Source organism: Oryzias latipes, chromosome 10, assembly GCF_053564925.1.
Source record: "Oryzias latipes strain Hd-rR chromosome 10, Olatipes_Hd-rR_3.1".
Classification (NCBI taxonomy): Eukaryota; Metazoa; Chordata; class Actinopteri; order Beloniformes; family Adrianichthyidae; genus Oryzias; species Oryzias latipes.
The window spans coordinates 8,670,474-8,688,499 of NC_136246.1; the positions used below are offsets into that span (position 1 = coordinate 8,670,474).

The 18,026-nt window shown below is 43.4% G+C and overlaps 1 protein-coding gene across 1 annotated transcript in view; it reads left to right on the plus strand.

The window, feature by feature from the left end:
• Positions 1 to 5,744: 5,744 nt before the first annotated feature.
• Positions 5,745 to 18,026, plus strand: part of slit3 (slit homolog 3 (Drosophila)) — a 316,135-nt gene continuing 303,853 nt past the window's right edge. Inside the window, exon 1 of the mRNA XM_011479838.4 lies at positions 5,745 to 6,621. Coding sequence (XP_011478140.1) covers positions 6,431 to 6,621 — 191 coding nt within the window. The 5' untranslated portion in view covers positions 5,745 to 6,430. The remainder of the gene's footprint in view (positions 6,622 to 18,026) is intronic.

Here is an 18,026-nt window from a genome sequence, read left to right on the forward strand (position 1 = left end):
ATTGTTGACTTGCTGCAATGCATTTCTCAGCCGAAGGGGGAATTGGAGAAAACCGGGCAAGATTGCAACTGAACTTTTATCAAGTCAAACATTAGGCAATGGTAAAATTAATGTCGAGTTTTCCAAAAGTACAGTTCCCACACTGAAGGCTCCCATGGGGGGAGCCCCAGTTAGCCCTTCTACTGCAGCCAGTAGCAGCAGATATTTAATAGCTGCCTTCAACCTCACAGGGCAACAGTTATGTGTTGTTGGATCACTTTACTGCTTTGTTGACTTGTGCACTGCCACCAGTTCAAGGGTGAAGTTGGGAAAGTTGTCTCAGTATCCAAAAGCTTGCACAGTGGAGTTCCGTAAATGTTGATTATTACAGAAATCAACTCAAGGAAAGGCTGAGGTGGTTGGATGACTCAGTTGGCTGCATGCAGGACTGACATGTGGGAAACCAAGGTTCATTTCCCAGGACGTGCGATCAGCTGAATCTGGTGTGGGTCCTTGGGCAACACCCTTCGTGTAACAGTAGCCACAAGGGGTCCAAGTCTGGGTGTCCCTGTGCCGGTCCCTTGCTGGGATAAAAGACAGGGTTGTGTCAGGAAGGGAATCTGGTGTAAAAATCTCTGCCAAACCACCTGTGCAAATCTATGAAAGCGGTGACCCCTGAAGGAATGTGCAGAGAAGTGAACATGTCATTAAATTGATGCAGTCTTTTGGTTTAGTTCTTTTTCTTGAAGGGCTTGAACATAGATGAAAAAAGGATAGGAGTGAGACTTTAATAATTTTTTTTTTTTAGAAGTAAAAGTACATTACTTTTACTCATGTAAAATGTTCATGTTCATCACATTGAACATGTAATTTGAGGTCACTAATTATATTCTTCTGTCTTGTTTTTGTATTCTGTTCAAAAGAATCAGAAGACCGTCTCAAAGTTTAAAGGTTGTATTTGCCTAATCTTCCTGAGTCACAGATGAGCTGCAGAACTCCTTTAACATCTCAGTATGTTTGGCTTGAAACGGATTTTTCTGGATTTTCTTGAATGTAATTTCACTAAAATTGTTTTTTTTTTTGGAGAGCTAATTCTAATCATTAACTTGAGTTTCTGCTGCTTTTCTTGTTCAGATTTTTAAATGTGCACTTGTGTGCACATATTTTCATTTGTGTGAGTGTTGATGAGCCTGTGTAGTTCACTTGACTTGGAACAAAAGTCAGAGCTCTCATGGTAATTTAATTGACCCAGACCCAGTTTGTCTTTGTTTCTTTGTGCATAAAGTTTTTTTTATCTGAATCAATGTTGAATGAGAAAAAGCACTTTCTTTAAAAGCTTGGTAGTAAAACACATATCTTTTTCAAAGACGAGCAATTTTAAGAGACTCATGACTCCAGTTTGTGGTCACACCATTTGAAAGCTTCTTGATTAAGAGGCAAAACATCTCCAACTTAAAAAAAAAACTAAGTTCAGATGCCCTCTCAAGTCTTTTTCTGCTACAGAGCCATCCTGGAGTCTTCACAGATTCTGTTGTATGCGGGACAAAAGCTGAAAATGGACACTATAAATCTGAGATATTACGATCCATGCCAGAAAGAAAGTTATCTACATAACAGTCTGGTTGGAAAGCATTTTTAATGTTAAAATGAAGAATTTTAACATCACAAAATGAACATTACCAGAAACCAATGTTACTTTGCAGAAAACAGAGAAGTGCAGGTGTTTTGAGTTTAGATGATTGGTTGGTGAAACTCAGTTTAGAACGTTTCTCCACATTTCTTATTTTCTGAAATCCTTTTGTAGGTTTTATGAGCTGGTACCCCAGTTTCTGTAAAAATAAACAAATAAATATATACTTAAAATGAATTAAATAGTTGGCCTTGACTATATGTTCCATGAAAGTTTTTTTTTTTTTTTAATGTAATCATGGAAATGAAAACACTTTTCCATGAAATTATATCTTTTGGGAAAGGGTCTTTACGTGCAAAAGTGAGAATGGGCTTTGCAGATGTGCTGCACGGTGGTGCAACACACAACTTTTGTCTGTAGTCCTTCTTCCAGCAGCAGAACTGGAACCATTTTCTGTTGAGGGACTCAGCTGCAGCTTCGGATGGATCTTGTGTGTGTGTGTGTACATGTCTGTGCGTGTGCAGTTGTGTGTATGTGTGGAGGAGTAGATGTGCAAGTGTAGGTGTTTGTTTATAAGTGTGTGTTGGTGTGTGTATGTGTGTGTGTGTATGTGTGTGTGTATAAGCATGTAGATATATCTGTGCAAGAGTAGGTGTGTCTATACGTGCATGTGTGCAAGTGTAGATGTGTATCGGTGAATTGGAGTGTTTGTGTTTGGTCTTTAAATTTTTTCTGGTGTTCAAATGCTTTTCTAATTTATGGGTCAAACATGACCCATAAGCCAATCTCAGTACCCTACTTATACAGGGGGGTATTCCAGAAAGCAGGTTATGCTAGCTCCCACGGTAAGTTTGAGGCTAAGGAAGTTGATGACCTCAGTTTTCGGTTCCAGAAATGGAGGTATGTTTCAGGGTATGTCAAGTTGCCATAGCAACTCATGCTCTGAACATAACCTGGTTTAGAGCAGGTTTAATTGAAGGTTAGTTTGTTTTCAGAGAGGTGAAGCAGAATGGCGTGTCCATTTGAAGATGATATAGTGGATGAAGAAGCTCAGATAATACTTTTTCCACCATGAGAGGGTGATAAGACCACATATGGATGTTGGAAAAATAAACTTTTTTACTTTGATCTAACTTAATTATTTGCTTTAGTTAAGATAAATCATTTTTTTAGTTAAGTCAGCTTAAAAATAACACGTCATCAGAAATTTATTTTACTTTCGTTTAAATTAATTCAATTAAGTAGGTGTAACTTTGGTGCTGCTGTTAGATCGGCACCGCAAGGAATTGTGGGATACCATTCCCTTTGCCTGTCTGGACGGATTTGGGTTTAAGTGTGGGTTTTTGTCCAAATGTGTTTAGTTGTTTAGCTGTTTTACTGTGTATTGTCTAGTTATTTGTCCTGTTATATTTAATCCTTTCTGCACCATGAGTGACAATTACAATAAATTAAGATGGAAAAACTTTAATTGAATTGGAGTAAAATGACATTTAGTTAGATAAATATGTGAATTTGAGTTGTAAAAAAAATGTTGTTTTATAGACGTAAGAAATTAGGTTGAATAAATTTCACTCAATTACTTGTTACCAACTGAATTAATTTAAGTTGGATAAGTTATATATCTATGCGTCACAACGAAAATAAGATCAGAAACTCGTGCGTTTTCTTTGTATGTTCTTTTTCTCCAAGCAGAAACTCTTTCTTTTGCTGATGCAGCCGTGTTACTTTTTTGATGGTCTTATAATCTTCATACGCCGTCATTAAAATCTCAGACTCCGTCTCACTGAAGTATAGCGCTTTCTTTTTTTCTCCACGCGTTTCCATGGTGACTCTGGAAATCAGGGATCCATTGAGAATGTCTTTATGTACCTGCCGTGCACGTGCATTAACCCAGGGTTACCAAGTCGAGCGTAATTACGCCAACTCATATCCGGTCTTTTGGAACCGACATACCCAGAGTAAGCAAGTTCAGGCTTAAAGTCAGGCTAGTTTAAACATGCTTGCTGGAAACCTACTGTATATACAATACAATATACATAAGTTCTTGAATCTTAAGGTGTAAGAGCAGTAATAATAAACAATGAGTTTTTTGACAGACTCTTGTCAGGTGTTTACGGAGTCTGATGGCGGAGGGAAAGATTGACTTCCTGAGTCTGGTAGTCCTGCACTTCACACTCCTGTACCTCCGTCAGAGGGGAGGGGAGTGAACAGACCTCGTTGTGGGTGGGTGGGGTCCTTGATGAAGGCAGCTCTCCTGTGGACTCTGCACTTGTAGATGCTCTGCAGCAAGGGCAAAGGAGTCCTGGTGATCAGTCTTGATCACTCTCTGCAGGCGACTCTGGATCATGGCGATAGAGCTGCCGTACCACACTGAGATACAGCTGGTCAAGATGGACTCAACAAAGCAGCTGTAGAAGTTGCTGAGGATCTTTGGGGACATGCCGGGGACATAACCTTTTAACACAAAGGTTAAAAGAAGGGAAAAGGTTTTATCTGTGAACATTGGCACCCGGTCAAACATTACGATGTTTGTACTTTTAACATTGCCTCTGTTTTAAATGATACAAGTTTGTTTATTTGGGCTTTTTTATGCTTTATTCCAGTTCATTTATTTTAGTTCAACAACAAATGAAGTAATTATCGAAACAAGAAAAGTGTGTTGCTATAATCTAATCCAATGTCTATGTTGTGTTTGCCTTTCCAAGCAGTAAATAAAAGTTCAAATTAGACTAAATAGAAACATTCCTGAAAGGAAAGTGGTGGAAAACGCCAGATTTGACTGATGTATCTTTTATTTATTTAACATAATTTTTCCTCTAATCTGCACTTTAGTCTGTTTGCTTGTTTTTGGAATATGTGTCTTATAGTCAATGAATTACCACCAAAAACAACAGGACTTTTGACAAAAAGTGCACCGACTGCTGACCCAGAATTCAAAGGGTTTGGTTTAAAACAACAACTGGTGGCATTACAACATTTGAGGGTCACTATGATGTCAAAGTTTGTTTGTCAAAAAGGAGCCTGAGTCACAATCGGAGATTTGTTCTGTGGAATTTTGGCTCTGCAATATTGTAAACATATTTATGACGACAAACCGTGGTTGAAAATTCAAAAATGAAAGCTTTTGACATTTGTGGAGTTATTTATTCTGCCCCTGTGGAGTTTTTTAAAAGAAGATTGAAGACACAATGTTTTTAAGCAAGCATTTACATAACTCATTTAGTTAACTTCTTTATTTGACCTTTAGGTATTTACTGCATTTCAGCATATCAGCATTTCAGCTTTCATGGATTCACACTGGTGGTTTGTTAGGCAGATTTTTTTTACCGGATGCCCTTCCTGACACAACCCTGTATTTAATCCAGGCTGGGGACCAGTACAGATACAGTGCTGATTGTTATTGCTTTTAATCTATTCTGTTTAATGAGTTTTCTATTGTTTTAACCTATTTTTATGCATGTCTTTATGTCAGACCCTTTGTGTTGTACAACATAGTGATGAAAGGTGCTCTGCAAATAAAGTGAGTGATTCTTTTTCCTGAACAAACTAGATTTACCTTAAAAAGTAAAGATGGTTTTCCTGTAGCTTCTGGGAATTGGATACCCTCTTTATGCCCCTCTGCCAATAGAGGGCAGCAGTACAGCTGCAACTTTTTACTCCATAGCATTTGTGACTTGTCCCACCTACAGACACGGGGCATTTCAGAGTCTGGGACATGAGGTATAAACACTACATGTTCAAGTCTGAAGTAGAATTTGACGATTGTGTTATTTAAAGAGGCAACCTAAATACTTTGGGAAATGAAGGCAGTTTTCTACCTGCTGTGAAATGTGAAGTTTGTGTTTTGTTGAACCTTAACCTTGATTATGATGTTAAACGTTTACTTTAATCCCAATTTAAACACTTTTATAGCTTAAAATCAGCTGAAATATAAACTTTACTTAAAGGTTTTCACTATGGAATTGAATGGTTCTGATCAGACACTGAACTACAAATTCCAATAGTCTCTCTTGGATGATGCATTGATTTAAAAAAAATGTACAAGTTTAAACCAAATTTGATTGCAAAGTGGATCAGTAGGTTGATGGATGAGTTATGACTAACAGAACAGCGTGGCTGCTGGGACGTTTTCTTCAGAGCTCCCACTGCTGACCAATCGGGTTCTCCTCCTGCGTGTGGGAATGTAGCTGAGCGCGGACAGCAGGGAGTGTTTCAGGGGAAGATAAGAGGGCAGAGAAAGTTTGGAGAGCTTTCTCGCTCTCGTTTCTGGTGACATCGACGCAGAGGGAGGGAGGATTGTGAGGAAAACCTAAATACAAATCTGCCCGCCTCACTAGTCTCTCAAAGCCTCACGGCGCGCCTGGCTGTTACGCTTCTCCTCTTCCCCAAAACTTTTCCTTTTTATTTTAACCAAACTGCGAGTCATTTTGTTTTGGAGCTGCGGGGGGATGCTATCTGGAAGGAGGTCACAAACCAGCAACTTGGTTGCAACCTGGAAAGCTTAAGAGTCAGGCTAAACTTGGGAAGTTGGTGAATGGGGAGCATTTGGAGGAACTTTTACGCATCGATCTGGGCGACGCCTCTACCTGCTTAAAGCGCGTCCTGCGTGTCTCATCACAACCAAAACTTTCTTATTCTGCTTCCATGGCAATTTTTTCCCCCTCGGACCCTTATTGATCGACAGAAGTTGTGGTGTTAAAAACAGTATCCATCGTTTGAGCGCTATCAGTGCGCTATAACCCATCCCCACGGATTTTTAATTTTAATTTTATTGTTCTTATTTTTTTGCAAACTTGTCCGGAACTTATTCTGCTGGATATCATGGCTTCAGTGGCACCGGAGAAGCGCGCAGCGCCGCGCCGGGTTTGGGCTCTGCTCCTCGCTCTGCTCCTGTGCGCAACGCCGGTGGATGGATGCCCACACAAGTGCAGCTGCTCCGGGTCGCATGTGGACTGCCAGGGTCTGGGGCTCAAAACTGTGCCCAAAGGAGTACCGAGGAACGCAGAGCGCCTGTAAGAGCAAACAGCATCTTCACCCTTCACTGCAGGAGTTGGCGGAACTTCATATTGTCTCACTTAGTGCACAGACATTTAAGTTTATTGGCTCATCAGTGAATTTATTTTACAAAAATGTTATAGGATGTGACTAAACCCATTCATTATTTAATTGTTTTTGACAAAATTGGGCTCCAAGCACTTCAATTCACAAGTAAAACTGTGAAATTCACATTTTTTTGCATTGACGGATGATAGTTTGTTGGGACATATCGCAAATGATACGTTTACATTATAAAAGGCTTTTATAAAAATCAACACATTTATGAAAGATTTAAAAAAATACTTTACAGAGTATTTACATTTATTAGCATCAAACATGTGAAAGGAACTCCTTTAGATTTTTGAAAACAAAACATGCCAAACATCACTATAAGTTACTAACAGTTAGATTTTCTGTCCTTTTCCATTTTCTTTTTTCAAATGTTTCTTTTTGCTCTTTTTACTGCAAACATGATTATTTGAAAAAAGTATCGATTTCTGGGGTTGAACAGATGCCGCTGCTGCCACTGCTTGCCTGATCTTGACACGTATGCACGAGGGAAGCCACACACATGCATTCACAATCAAACCTTAAGGTATGGCAGTGATTATGCGTGATAACGGAGCAGCCAAAGCCCTGCGGGGGATCCACAACAGACCCAACCCTGAGACAACAAACACAATCAGTAGGGCCGTGGAGGAGAGTGTTGTTGGAGGGGTTGCAGTGTTTGTGGAAATGTGTGTGAATGTTTGGGGTACGGATTCTGTTCTTTACCTGCTTTGGCGTGTTTGTGTTCCTGGCACACATATGGCTGTCTGTTCTGCACAGCCCCTCTGACCTTCGGTGAACTGTTGGCTTTCGCACAGCAACCTCCTGAAGACATTTACACCGCAGATAAATAAATAATTACAGCGAGTTGTGACGGCAAAGTGGGATCAGGTGTTCCTCTGCTTCTCACCGGGCTCCCTGGGGTGGAATATTTGGAGTAACAGTGGCCCTTTCTGCCCCCATCACTCCACAAATGTTGTGTTTACACTTCCCTGATTTATCCAGGTCAGCGTTTCAAATGTGACTCCGACCAGGAGTTCCTCTCATCCTCCCTCTGCCCCTCCCGCTCAGCTGGGCTCCATCTCACTTTCCCTCTGCAGATATATTTTTGAGTCTGGGCTGGGATGGGAAACATAAAAATGGACGAGTTTCCAGTTCTAAAGGTTGAGGCATGGGAAACTTTTTAAGCGAGAGGATGAAGAGTAGGACTTCAGGCAGGGGCTCCGCTTCCCAAAATGACTGGAAGTCACTGTAAACATTTCTTTAAACAAAAATGTTCAATTCTGACATTACAAGGCTAAGTTAAAAATACATGTAATACTGTGGTCTTTTCAAATGACTTCATGTTCTATTTTTATGACCAGCTCTTTAATAAAACTGTCAACTTGACATTTAAATGAGTCAACTTATTTATGGTTGCGTAGCTCTAGTTTGTTTGTGCAAAGCAAATGGCTGTTTCTATTAATTTATACCAACAAATTTGCATTATTATAAGGAACTTTCTCATGTAGGAAAACAAAAGCTGGCAATTATCAATTTGATCATTTACTGTGAAGTGAAACATTATGTGGTTCTGACAAACAAAATGGAACCCTCAGAGAAAGTAGTTCTTTGAGTAAAAACAGCCTTTCCCCATTTTATTTTCCCTTGAAAATGTCCTAAACCTCGCGGTTCTCTTGATGGGCCATGTAGTAAGATAGTAAGACTTTTATAATATTCACATTACAGTCCTACAAACAGGTGGTCAAATACTCGTATTACTGTAACACTTGCTCCCATCCTTCATAATAAAATTCAAAGACCATGTACTCTTAACAGGATCGTCTGTTTTAGTATTATATTTGCTGGAATTTGTGGATCAAAACTGTTTGCTTTATCCCTTGTGCTATCTCATGGGGTCCAGATGACCCGATCCTTGCATTGACGTGTTATTCCTACCATGACAAAGGTGGATGAAGGTGGAAAGATTTCATGTAATCCATGGACACCAGTGAAGATCACAAATCATTGAAGAAAAAAGGTTCAGCGCACTGTCTAGTGGGTCTAGATGACCCCACTCCCAATGTTAAAGTGCCTAGGATGGCACAAGGGTTAAATGTGGAATTGGTGCAGTGGTCTGATGTCACACTGAAACAGTTTTTTGAGTCCGACTCTGATCATCAAGTGATCTCAAAGCGTTCTCGGTGGCCTTTTAATTGTGATAATGCTGTTTTTAGCAGTAATTTATCGTTTCTAGGACATAGTTTCTACGGAGCAGCAGGAGTTTATTGGAAATTTGCCTCTTAGATGTGGGCAGGACTGTTGGTGTGGAGCAAGCCTGCCCCCTCTTCCCCTCCCTACTGCTGAGAGCTTTCTGTTTACACTCTCTCCCAATAGCTTCCACCCCCTCAAACCTCAACCTTACATTAGAGGTCCAACAAAAACGGCGAGCAATATTGAGCTGTCCAGCTTTACAGTTTAGATCCAGATTCCAGCTCAGACCAGAAAAACAAAGACGTACAGGTATCTATTTGTCTGCAAGTGGATGCATCAGAATGGAGCAGAGCAGGAAGCTTGTGGCCCACCCGGCATATTTTCTGCGTAACAAAAACCAACTTTTTCCAATGGCATTTTTTGTCTGGTCCTGATTCCCAACATATTAAATAAAGAAATACTCAGACACGAAATTTCTTCATAGATGGACTTTTTTTTATTTACATGTCCTCCATCAAAAATGCCACTAGAACATGTTAAAAACACCAAAAACTCTATTTTCATTGGTGTGGGTCTTTAAAGGACCAATAAGCCGTTATAGACCTACGATTATGAAAAAACAACAAGATTGTTTAGAGTCCACCAATTGCTTTATCACTCAATTAGACCCAAAAACATGCCTAGAAAAAGACTTCTGTCTTATCTTTACTGGAAAATCTTAAGTCATTTACCTCTGTTTCCTATTATCGCTGGTTTAAACACGTGTAGTGAATCGAAGCATTTTAGAATAATTGGATGAAGTCAATTCTTATAGAAAAGCTCTGCTGAGTGTAGCAGCACCACTGATAACACCATGACTAGGAACACTGGTACATGAGAAACACATTATTAAGATTCATATATTTTTCATGAATCCTAAGACAATTCAGTTAACACATCTCACAACTCTTTTTTTTTTTTTTTTTTTTTTTTTTTTTAACTTGTCCTGTCCAACAGCTAGGCAGACAGATGAGAGCTGAGGGCCTCTTGGGTTGGACATATTTTACTTTAACAAGAGGGGTTATTAATCTTCAGACAAACCAAAGGTATGTCTGAATAAACCCCTTTTGTAATTGAGGCCAAACTTTATTAATTTCAAACATGTCTGAAAATCTTTGGTGTTGGACCGGACGGAAAAGGAAAGAGGGGAAGAAGAAAGAGGGACGTTAGAGAGAGGGGGGGTAGGGGGTGATAATAGGAGGGGAAGGGGGATAAGACCATGAAGCAGCATAAAGCAACAAGTTTACTGGTTGTTAATCATTATGGTAAGGTTCAAATGTAAAAAAAAAACAAAAAAAAAAAGGGCGGAGCCTGTCCACACACACACTCAAATGTTATAAACACACTTGTTAGTTGCAAAAATGTCCACCTGTCGACATGTACACAAAACAGATAGTGTTCACACGCATACTTATGCCTTAAAACCAACTAGTGTGAAATATTTCAGTCATTCAGTCTGTTGAGCTGACACCTGTGCTCAGGTGAGTGTTTATGTTCTTCTAAAATGGATGGTGGAACGTGAAAAGAAGGAGGGAGAGTGCCCAGCCATCCCCACCCCAAGACCCCCACCGCACCAGCAGCGGCAGCCGGACTCCCCCCAACACCACACGGGAACCGGCAGGGAACAACCGCCGCCCGGGCGACCAAGCCCGCCACCCAGGCCAGGGCCAGCAGGGCCGCCGCAAGGCCCCCAGAGCCAGAGAGCAGGGAGGCACGGAGGGAAAGAGGGCGCCGCCCCAGCCCAACCAGGAGAGCAGCCCCCCCGCCGCGCCGGGAGAACCCAACGCAGGGCCCCACCGGAGAAGGACGCCCACAGCCCCAGACGAGCACCCCACCACCACCCAGGAGTTCCGGGCATCCCCCCGCCCCAACCCCAGGTACGGGCCAGGACCCCCCAAGGGAGACCCACTCCGCACTCCAGGCAGCCATCCGCCCGGCCAACGGTTGGTCCAGGGAGGAGCGAGGCAGGGGCCCGCCGCCCCCGCCCAGGAGGGGGGAACCCCGGGGAAAAAAGAGGGCCCACAAGGGGTGTTGTAAATATGGCCCGACCAGGCTCGGCCACAGTTGGAAATTTGGCGGGGCCCAGCACTCAGGAGCAAGGACCAGAACCCACCCCCCAGGGACACGAACACCCCCGGCTCAGATGTAATGTGAACCCCCCCACCGCGCGGAGAGAGCACCGCCGGGCCCAGGAAGCCAGCACCCCGGGGACACAGCCGCCGTTGCAAAGGGGCCCGTACCCCCCACCAGGGAAGAGGCAGGGGACAGATGGTCCCAGGTCCCACCTTCCTTGCAAAATGTGTGTGCGTGTATGTGTGTTTGAGAGAGTGTGTGTGTGCATGTGTGTGTGTTTATGTTGGGATGTATATATTGAGGGGGGAGGGGTGTGTGTACTAAGGGGGGTGCGGTTAAAATTGGCGGGTAGGGCACTAAGGGGACGTCTCCTGATTACTCACAGTGACGTCCCCTCACCCTCCCCACCAAGGGGCCCTAAATGTCTAAGGTGCGGTTAAAATTGGCGGGTAGGGTGCTAGGAGGACATCCGCTGCTTGCTGGCAGTGATGTCCAAGCACCCCCCCTACCAAGGGCCCTACATGTCTAAGGTGCAAATAAAACCGAAAGAGGGGGGGCCCACTCCATACGGCAACCACAGGAGGGGGGTCACTGCCTAGTGAACCCCCCCCCCCAAGGCTCATCGCAGGCTAAGCCCCCCACCCCCTCACCCTATTATGAGGTTATATGAGGAAGGGGGTAAGTTGGGGACAGATGATAGACTGTCCCCCGGTGGTCAAACAGCCGTCCCCCGCCCCCCCCCCCAGCAAGGGGGCCAGGCCCACCCAGCCCCGGGGCCCCACCCCCGGAGGCGCAGACACCCCAGGCCCAGCACCACCACCCCCACACAGAGAGAGGGGAGCCAGAAAGCGCCGGCCCCCCCCGGAGCAAGCCCAGGCCCCCACCCCCAAACGCCGGCCCTAGAAGAGCTCTGGTCAGGCCTCGACGGGACCGAGGCAGCCAACCGGCCGGGGAAACCGCCGATGGCCTCAGCGGAGACCCCGACCCGTCAACCCCCCCTGCCCCGTACCAATAGGGCCCCCCCCCTCCCCCAGAATGCCCCCCCACAGGACAGGGCCGACAAGACCCCCACCCCACCCCACCCCCAGACCCCGCAGCCGAAGCGGATGACACCCAGAGCGACCGGGGGCCCCAAGAGGGTTGTCCCGTCCCGCCCCAGAGCCAGGGAAGGGCCGATCCCAGCCCCAGGTGTAGACGGGAAGCCCATCCAGCGCCGCTGGGCCCCCCCCCCCGAGCAGCGCCCCCCGCCAACCCCCCCCCGCCACAGGCAAAGGGACCACCCCCCCAAGCCAAGCCAGACCACCACCCCACCCCCCCCCACCACGCACCCCCACACCCAAGCCCAGAGGACCACGCAGCGCCCCAGGCCGCCCCACCCAGGCGCCGGACCCGACCCCCCGACCAACGGAGCCCCCACCACCCCCGGCCAGGCACCGGAGGCCCCGACCCCCACCCCGGCCCACGGCAGAAGGGCAAGGAGCAGCGACGACCATGCCCCCCCCACCCCCTAAGTCACGGAGTTAGCTATGGGAGACCAGAGAGACCGAATTCTTTCAAAGTTACTTGAACTTTGGGCTGACATTTTTTCCAAGCTGATATGATCAAGCAGCAGATTTCTGTGTTGACTTATATTTATATTTTTTTTGCTTTTCCAATTTATTAAAATAGTTTTTTTAGCAATGCAAAGAGTTATGAAAATGATAGAGCCTAATCCTCCTTCTACATCGATGGCACTCATGTCACCAAGCACACAAAGTGACGGTGAAGCTGTGATTGAAACCTTAAGCCAGACTGATAGATCGGCACATACCTGCTGCCAGAGAGCCTGGACAGGCGTGCAGAACCATAGTGCATGCATGTAATTGTCGGGTAGATTACTGTCACAGTGCTGACAAATGTCTGAGTTACTGAGACCCATCTTGAACATCCTCTGTCCAGTGTAGTAAATTCTGTGAAGAGTTTTGAAATGGATTAGCTGCAGATTTGGATTTTTTGTCATTTTAAAGGTGTTTAGACAAAGTTCTGACCAAAAACTTTCATCTGTGCTGATGCTCAAATCCGCATCCCATTTTGTTGTCGGAAGTGAAATATTGTTATCTAAATTACATAAAAGTTTGTATATTTTGGAGAGAGTTTTATTCATTGAGAAATTGATCAGAGTGGTAACTACATCTGGTAGCTTTAAATCGTTGTCTCTGTATTTAAACTTTTTAGTAATAATTGATTTAAGTTGCTGATATTCCAAGAAGTTATATATTCCATGTTTGTCTTGAAGTTCCTGGGGAGTTATGAATCTTCTATCAATAATTATGTGCTCTAGTTGTTTTATGCCCCCTGCTTGCCAAGCTGGGAAGTGGATAATTTTTTTGTTTATGAGGATGTCTGGGTTGTTCCAGATGGGTGTCATTTTGCACGGTTGAATTGATGATTTTGATATTTTGAGAAATTCCCACCAGGCTGTTAAAGTGGCAATTATATTAATACTTTTGAAACAATCCTGTTTTTTAACTATTTGACTAATAAATGGAAGATCTGACAGGTTGATCTTTCCACATAACGCCTGTTCCAAGTCTAACCATGAGTTGGTTTCTGGATTATTTTTTAACCATTTTAAGATGTATTGTAATCTATTTGCAAGAAAGTAATTGTGGAAGTTAGGTAATTCTAATCCTCCACAGCTTTTTGCAGATTTTAAAGTTTTTAGACTAATTCTTGCAGGTTTATTGTTCCATAGAAAGCTTGATATGGATGAGTCTAATGTTTTGAACCATTTTAATGGCGGTTGTGTGGGAATCATTGAGAAGAGATAATTAACTTTGGGTAAGATTTTCATTTTAACCGTGGCTACCTTGCCCATAAGGGACAAAGGCAGGTTGGTCCAGCGTGTTAGGTCGTCCTGTATGTTTTTCAGTAATGGGGTGTAGTTTAGCAGCACCAGTTCTGATATTTTGGGGGAAAAATAAATACCTAGATATTTTATATTGCCTGATTTAACTGGTATTGTGAGTCCTTGCTCCGCATTACTGTTCAGTGGTAATAAAACAGATTTATTCCAATTAATGGAATAGTCTGATATAGAAGAGAATTCATTAATGATTGTTGCCGTTTCATTTACAGAATGTATATTACTTAAAAACAGTAATATGTCATCTGCATAGAGACTAATTTTATGATGGCTGTGTTTGGTTTTAATTCCTTTAATACTCTCATTCTGTCTTATTGCTGCAGCTAGAGGCTCGATAAATATTGCAAAAAGCGAGGGGGAGAGTGGGCAACCCTGTCTAGTTCCTCTTCCAAGAAAAAACCTGTTGGAAGTCTGTTTATTAGTTCTAACTGATGCATTGGGGTTGTGATATAAGATTTTGATCCAATTGATGAATGATTCTCCAAACCCAAACTTATGGAGGGCAGCAATGAGGAACTTCCAATTTACTCTATCAAAGGCTTTTTCAGCATCCAGTGATAGTATAGTCATTTCCTGGTTTTTGATGGTGGCAAAGTCTATTATGTTAACGAGTCTGCGGACATTGTCATCCGAGTGTCTGCCTTTGATGAATCCAGTTTGATCAAAGTCAATTATGTGAGGAGTGACTTTTTCTATTCTCTGTGCTAGTGCTTTGCAGATAATTTTTACATCTGCATTAATTAAAGAAATGGGGCGATAGCTTGAAGGACTCGTGGGGTCTTTGTCTGGTTTTAGAAGAAGGATAATGTTGGCAGAGTTCATGTTAGGTGGTAGAGATTGGCTTTCATTGATAAATTTTACCGTTTTATAAAACGTTGGTGCCAGTTGTTCCCAGAATTCCTTATAAAACTCTGCAGGAAAGCCGTCAGGCCCTGGTGCTTTACCATTAGGCATAAGTAACAGAGCTTCATGAAGCTCAGACAACGAGAGCGGAGAGTCTAAATTTGTGATTTGATCTTCGTTTAACTTGGGCAGGTTTATATTGTTGAGAAATGAGTTGATGCTTTGTTCTGATGGATTGATCTGTGGAGTGTATAAGTTTTGATAAAAGTCTTTAAACGCATTATTAATTTTTACCGGGTCATGGGTGACATTCCCTGTTTGGTCCATAATCGAAGTGATTGTTGATTTTTCTTTATTAATTTTAAGCTGATTAGCTAGAAATTTGCCAGATTTATTTGAGTTTTCATATCTTTCCAGTCGAAGCCTTTGTATCTGGAATTGTGTTTGTTTATTGATGATGTCATTTAACTGCAGTTTTAAATTTTTCAGGTCGCCCAGTATGTGTTCCTGTGCAGAAGCAGCATAAGCAGTCTCCAGAGTTTTTATTTTATTTCCTAATTCTAATAAATCTGCTTTCTCCTTGCGTTTTTTATGCGTTGAATAAGAGATGATTTTCCCTCTCATGACTGCTTTTGCTGCTTCCCAAAGAATACTTGGTGATATTTCAGAAGTATCGTTGAATTCTAAGAAGGTTGCCCACTCTTTTTTAAAGAATTCAATAAATTCCTGGTCTTTTAACAGAGACGTATTAAACCTCCAGGTTGAACCCGAGGGTCTGGGTACTTCCCTTGAAATAGTAACAGAAACTGGTGCATGGTCACTGATAATAATTGGATGAATGTTGGAACTTTTAATTTCTTTCAAAAGGGAGTTACTGACTAATAAATAATCTAAACGAGATTGTGAATGGTGAACTGGAGAAAAAAAGGTGAACCCCTTAGTGCTTGGATGACATGAGCGCCAAGCGTCGCAGAGACCCAGATCATTCATGTACTGCTTTAGAATACTTGCAGACTGCCATGTACGCTGGTTTGCTGCTGTGCTGAGTCTGTCAAGTTCAGGGTCCAAAACAAGGTTGACGTCTCCTCCTATAATGATTGTGGAGTCAGAGTGAACTGAGAGTGAGGTGAAGAATCTGTGAAAGAAGGAAGAGTCGTCAACATTCGGGCCATAGATGCTGGCGATGCAAAAGTCTTTATTCTGAATGGATATATTAATGATTACAAATCTGCCTTCTGGGTCAGTAACTGTATCCTTATGAGTAAATGTAACATTTTTATTAATCAAAACTGCAACCCCTCTTTGTTTGGAGTTGAAACTGGCAGAATACATAGCTGGATACTGGGAACAGCACATGAGATGACCAGCTGATAATGATAAATGGGTCTCCTGCAGCAGAGCTATATCTGCTTTAAGATCATTCAGGTGATTTAACACTTTCAATCTCTTTGGCCCAGAACCAAGTCCACGCACATTCCAGCTAACGATGTTAAGACTGCTCATAGCTGTTCTAACCGGGAGAGTGCAAGGCTAAATAGTGCGTGTGCCCGTCCGTGTGCGCGTGCCCGCTGTGCGTACCTGCTACACTGACAAGCGCTATGCGTTGTGGGTGAACGTGTCTTGGCTATGAGCTGCATGTTATGTGCGTCCTGTGTGAGCCTAAGTGAGGTTTTTGCAGTTTATCAACGTGTGTGTGCGGGATCGCGTGTGCATGCTCTTATGCGCGCTAGTATGCGCGCGCGCCCGTTCCGTGCATAAATAAATACTCACCGTGGTTGCGTTGACTTTACCTGATTCACATATGAGGACATGGGAAGGGGGGGGGACAAGAGAAAAGAGAGAGGGAAAGAGAAAGAACAAAAAACAAAAACAACGAAACAACAACAGAAACATGAATGTGAGAGAAAGAAAAAACACTTTTCCTGAGAGGTGTGGATTATTGATGATCCGATTATTTCCTATTCAGTTAAATAAGTTTGCGGGTTTCTTCTGGGCAGCGCAGATGTCAGTGCGCCTCTGAAAGCCTTCAGCACAGCCAGGGTGTTACCTCTGGGTCCCGGAACAGCTTGCCATTCACAAAAAGTTTATCAACAGCAACCACCGCGCGTGCTCCAGCAGACAGGTGCTTCCTCCTCAGCGGGAAGAGGATTTTCCGACGGCGGAGGATCTCGCCTGGAAACTGATCATTCACGCTGTAATGTGTGTCTTTCAGCTCGCGCCCTCTGCTTTTTACCTGCATCTTTTGTTTATAATGTTCAAATTTAGCAACAATAGGACGGGGACGCTGATTGTCCGGCCTTTTTCCTCCGAGCCGGTGAACCCTGTGGAAGGAGATCTTCTGGACTTCTTCCTTGGGGAGTTTCAGGTGGACCTCTATAAAGGACTTAACAATGTTCTCCGGGACTTCCCCTGCCTCTTCTGGAATCCCTGCGAACACTAGATTGTCCCTCATGCTCCTCGCCTGAAGATCCAGGAGGGTTTCCTTGATGGATCGGTTTTCCTCAGAGAGACGGGCGGTGTCGTGGCCCAAGATCTTCACGGTCTCTCTGAGGGCCTGGTTCTCCGCTGCGAGCTCCTGCACCTGCTGTTGGCTGAACTCCAGAGACTCTCGCAGACCTTGGAATTCCTTATGGAGGATCTCCAGCAGATTTAAACGGCAATCAAGGCTGGAGAGCCTTTTATCAATTGAATCCAGGATATCACTCATGTTGCTGCCTGGGGAGGAGGCAGCCCCCGGGGAGTCTTCGGGACGGTTGCGTTTGGTGGACGGAGTGGCGGTGTTGGATTTCTTCATGAGGCAGGTATTGAAACACTCGTCGATGTAATTCTCCAGATCCTCCAGGTCCTCCAGGTCATCCAGGCTGGCAAATGCTTGACAAACTTTTTCAGATTTTTATTTTTTAAACTTTCTGGATTATTTAAATATGGCGGTGTAATTAAATAAATCAAAAATGTTTGTTCACAACTTACGCGCCGCCAAGTAAACTCACCACACTCCTCTCGTCGGCTCTCGCGATACTACAGCATCACGTGCTCAACCTCCCTAAGACAATTCAGTTAACACATCTCACAACTCTGTCTCGGTTTGATGCTATATTGAAAGACCAGAGGAGAAATCAGTAACAAGTTGCTGTTTTTTAATCTTATTGTTTTATTTGTATGAAAAGTCTTGAGTTGTGTTGTAATCTGGCTCTTGCCAGTACTACCTTGAAAAGGAGCTCTGCACATCTCAATGGGTCTGTCCTGGTTTAACACAGGTTAGATGAATAAAAAAGTTAT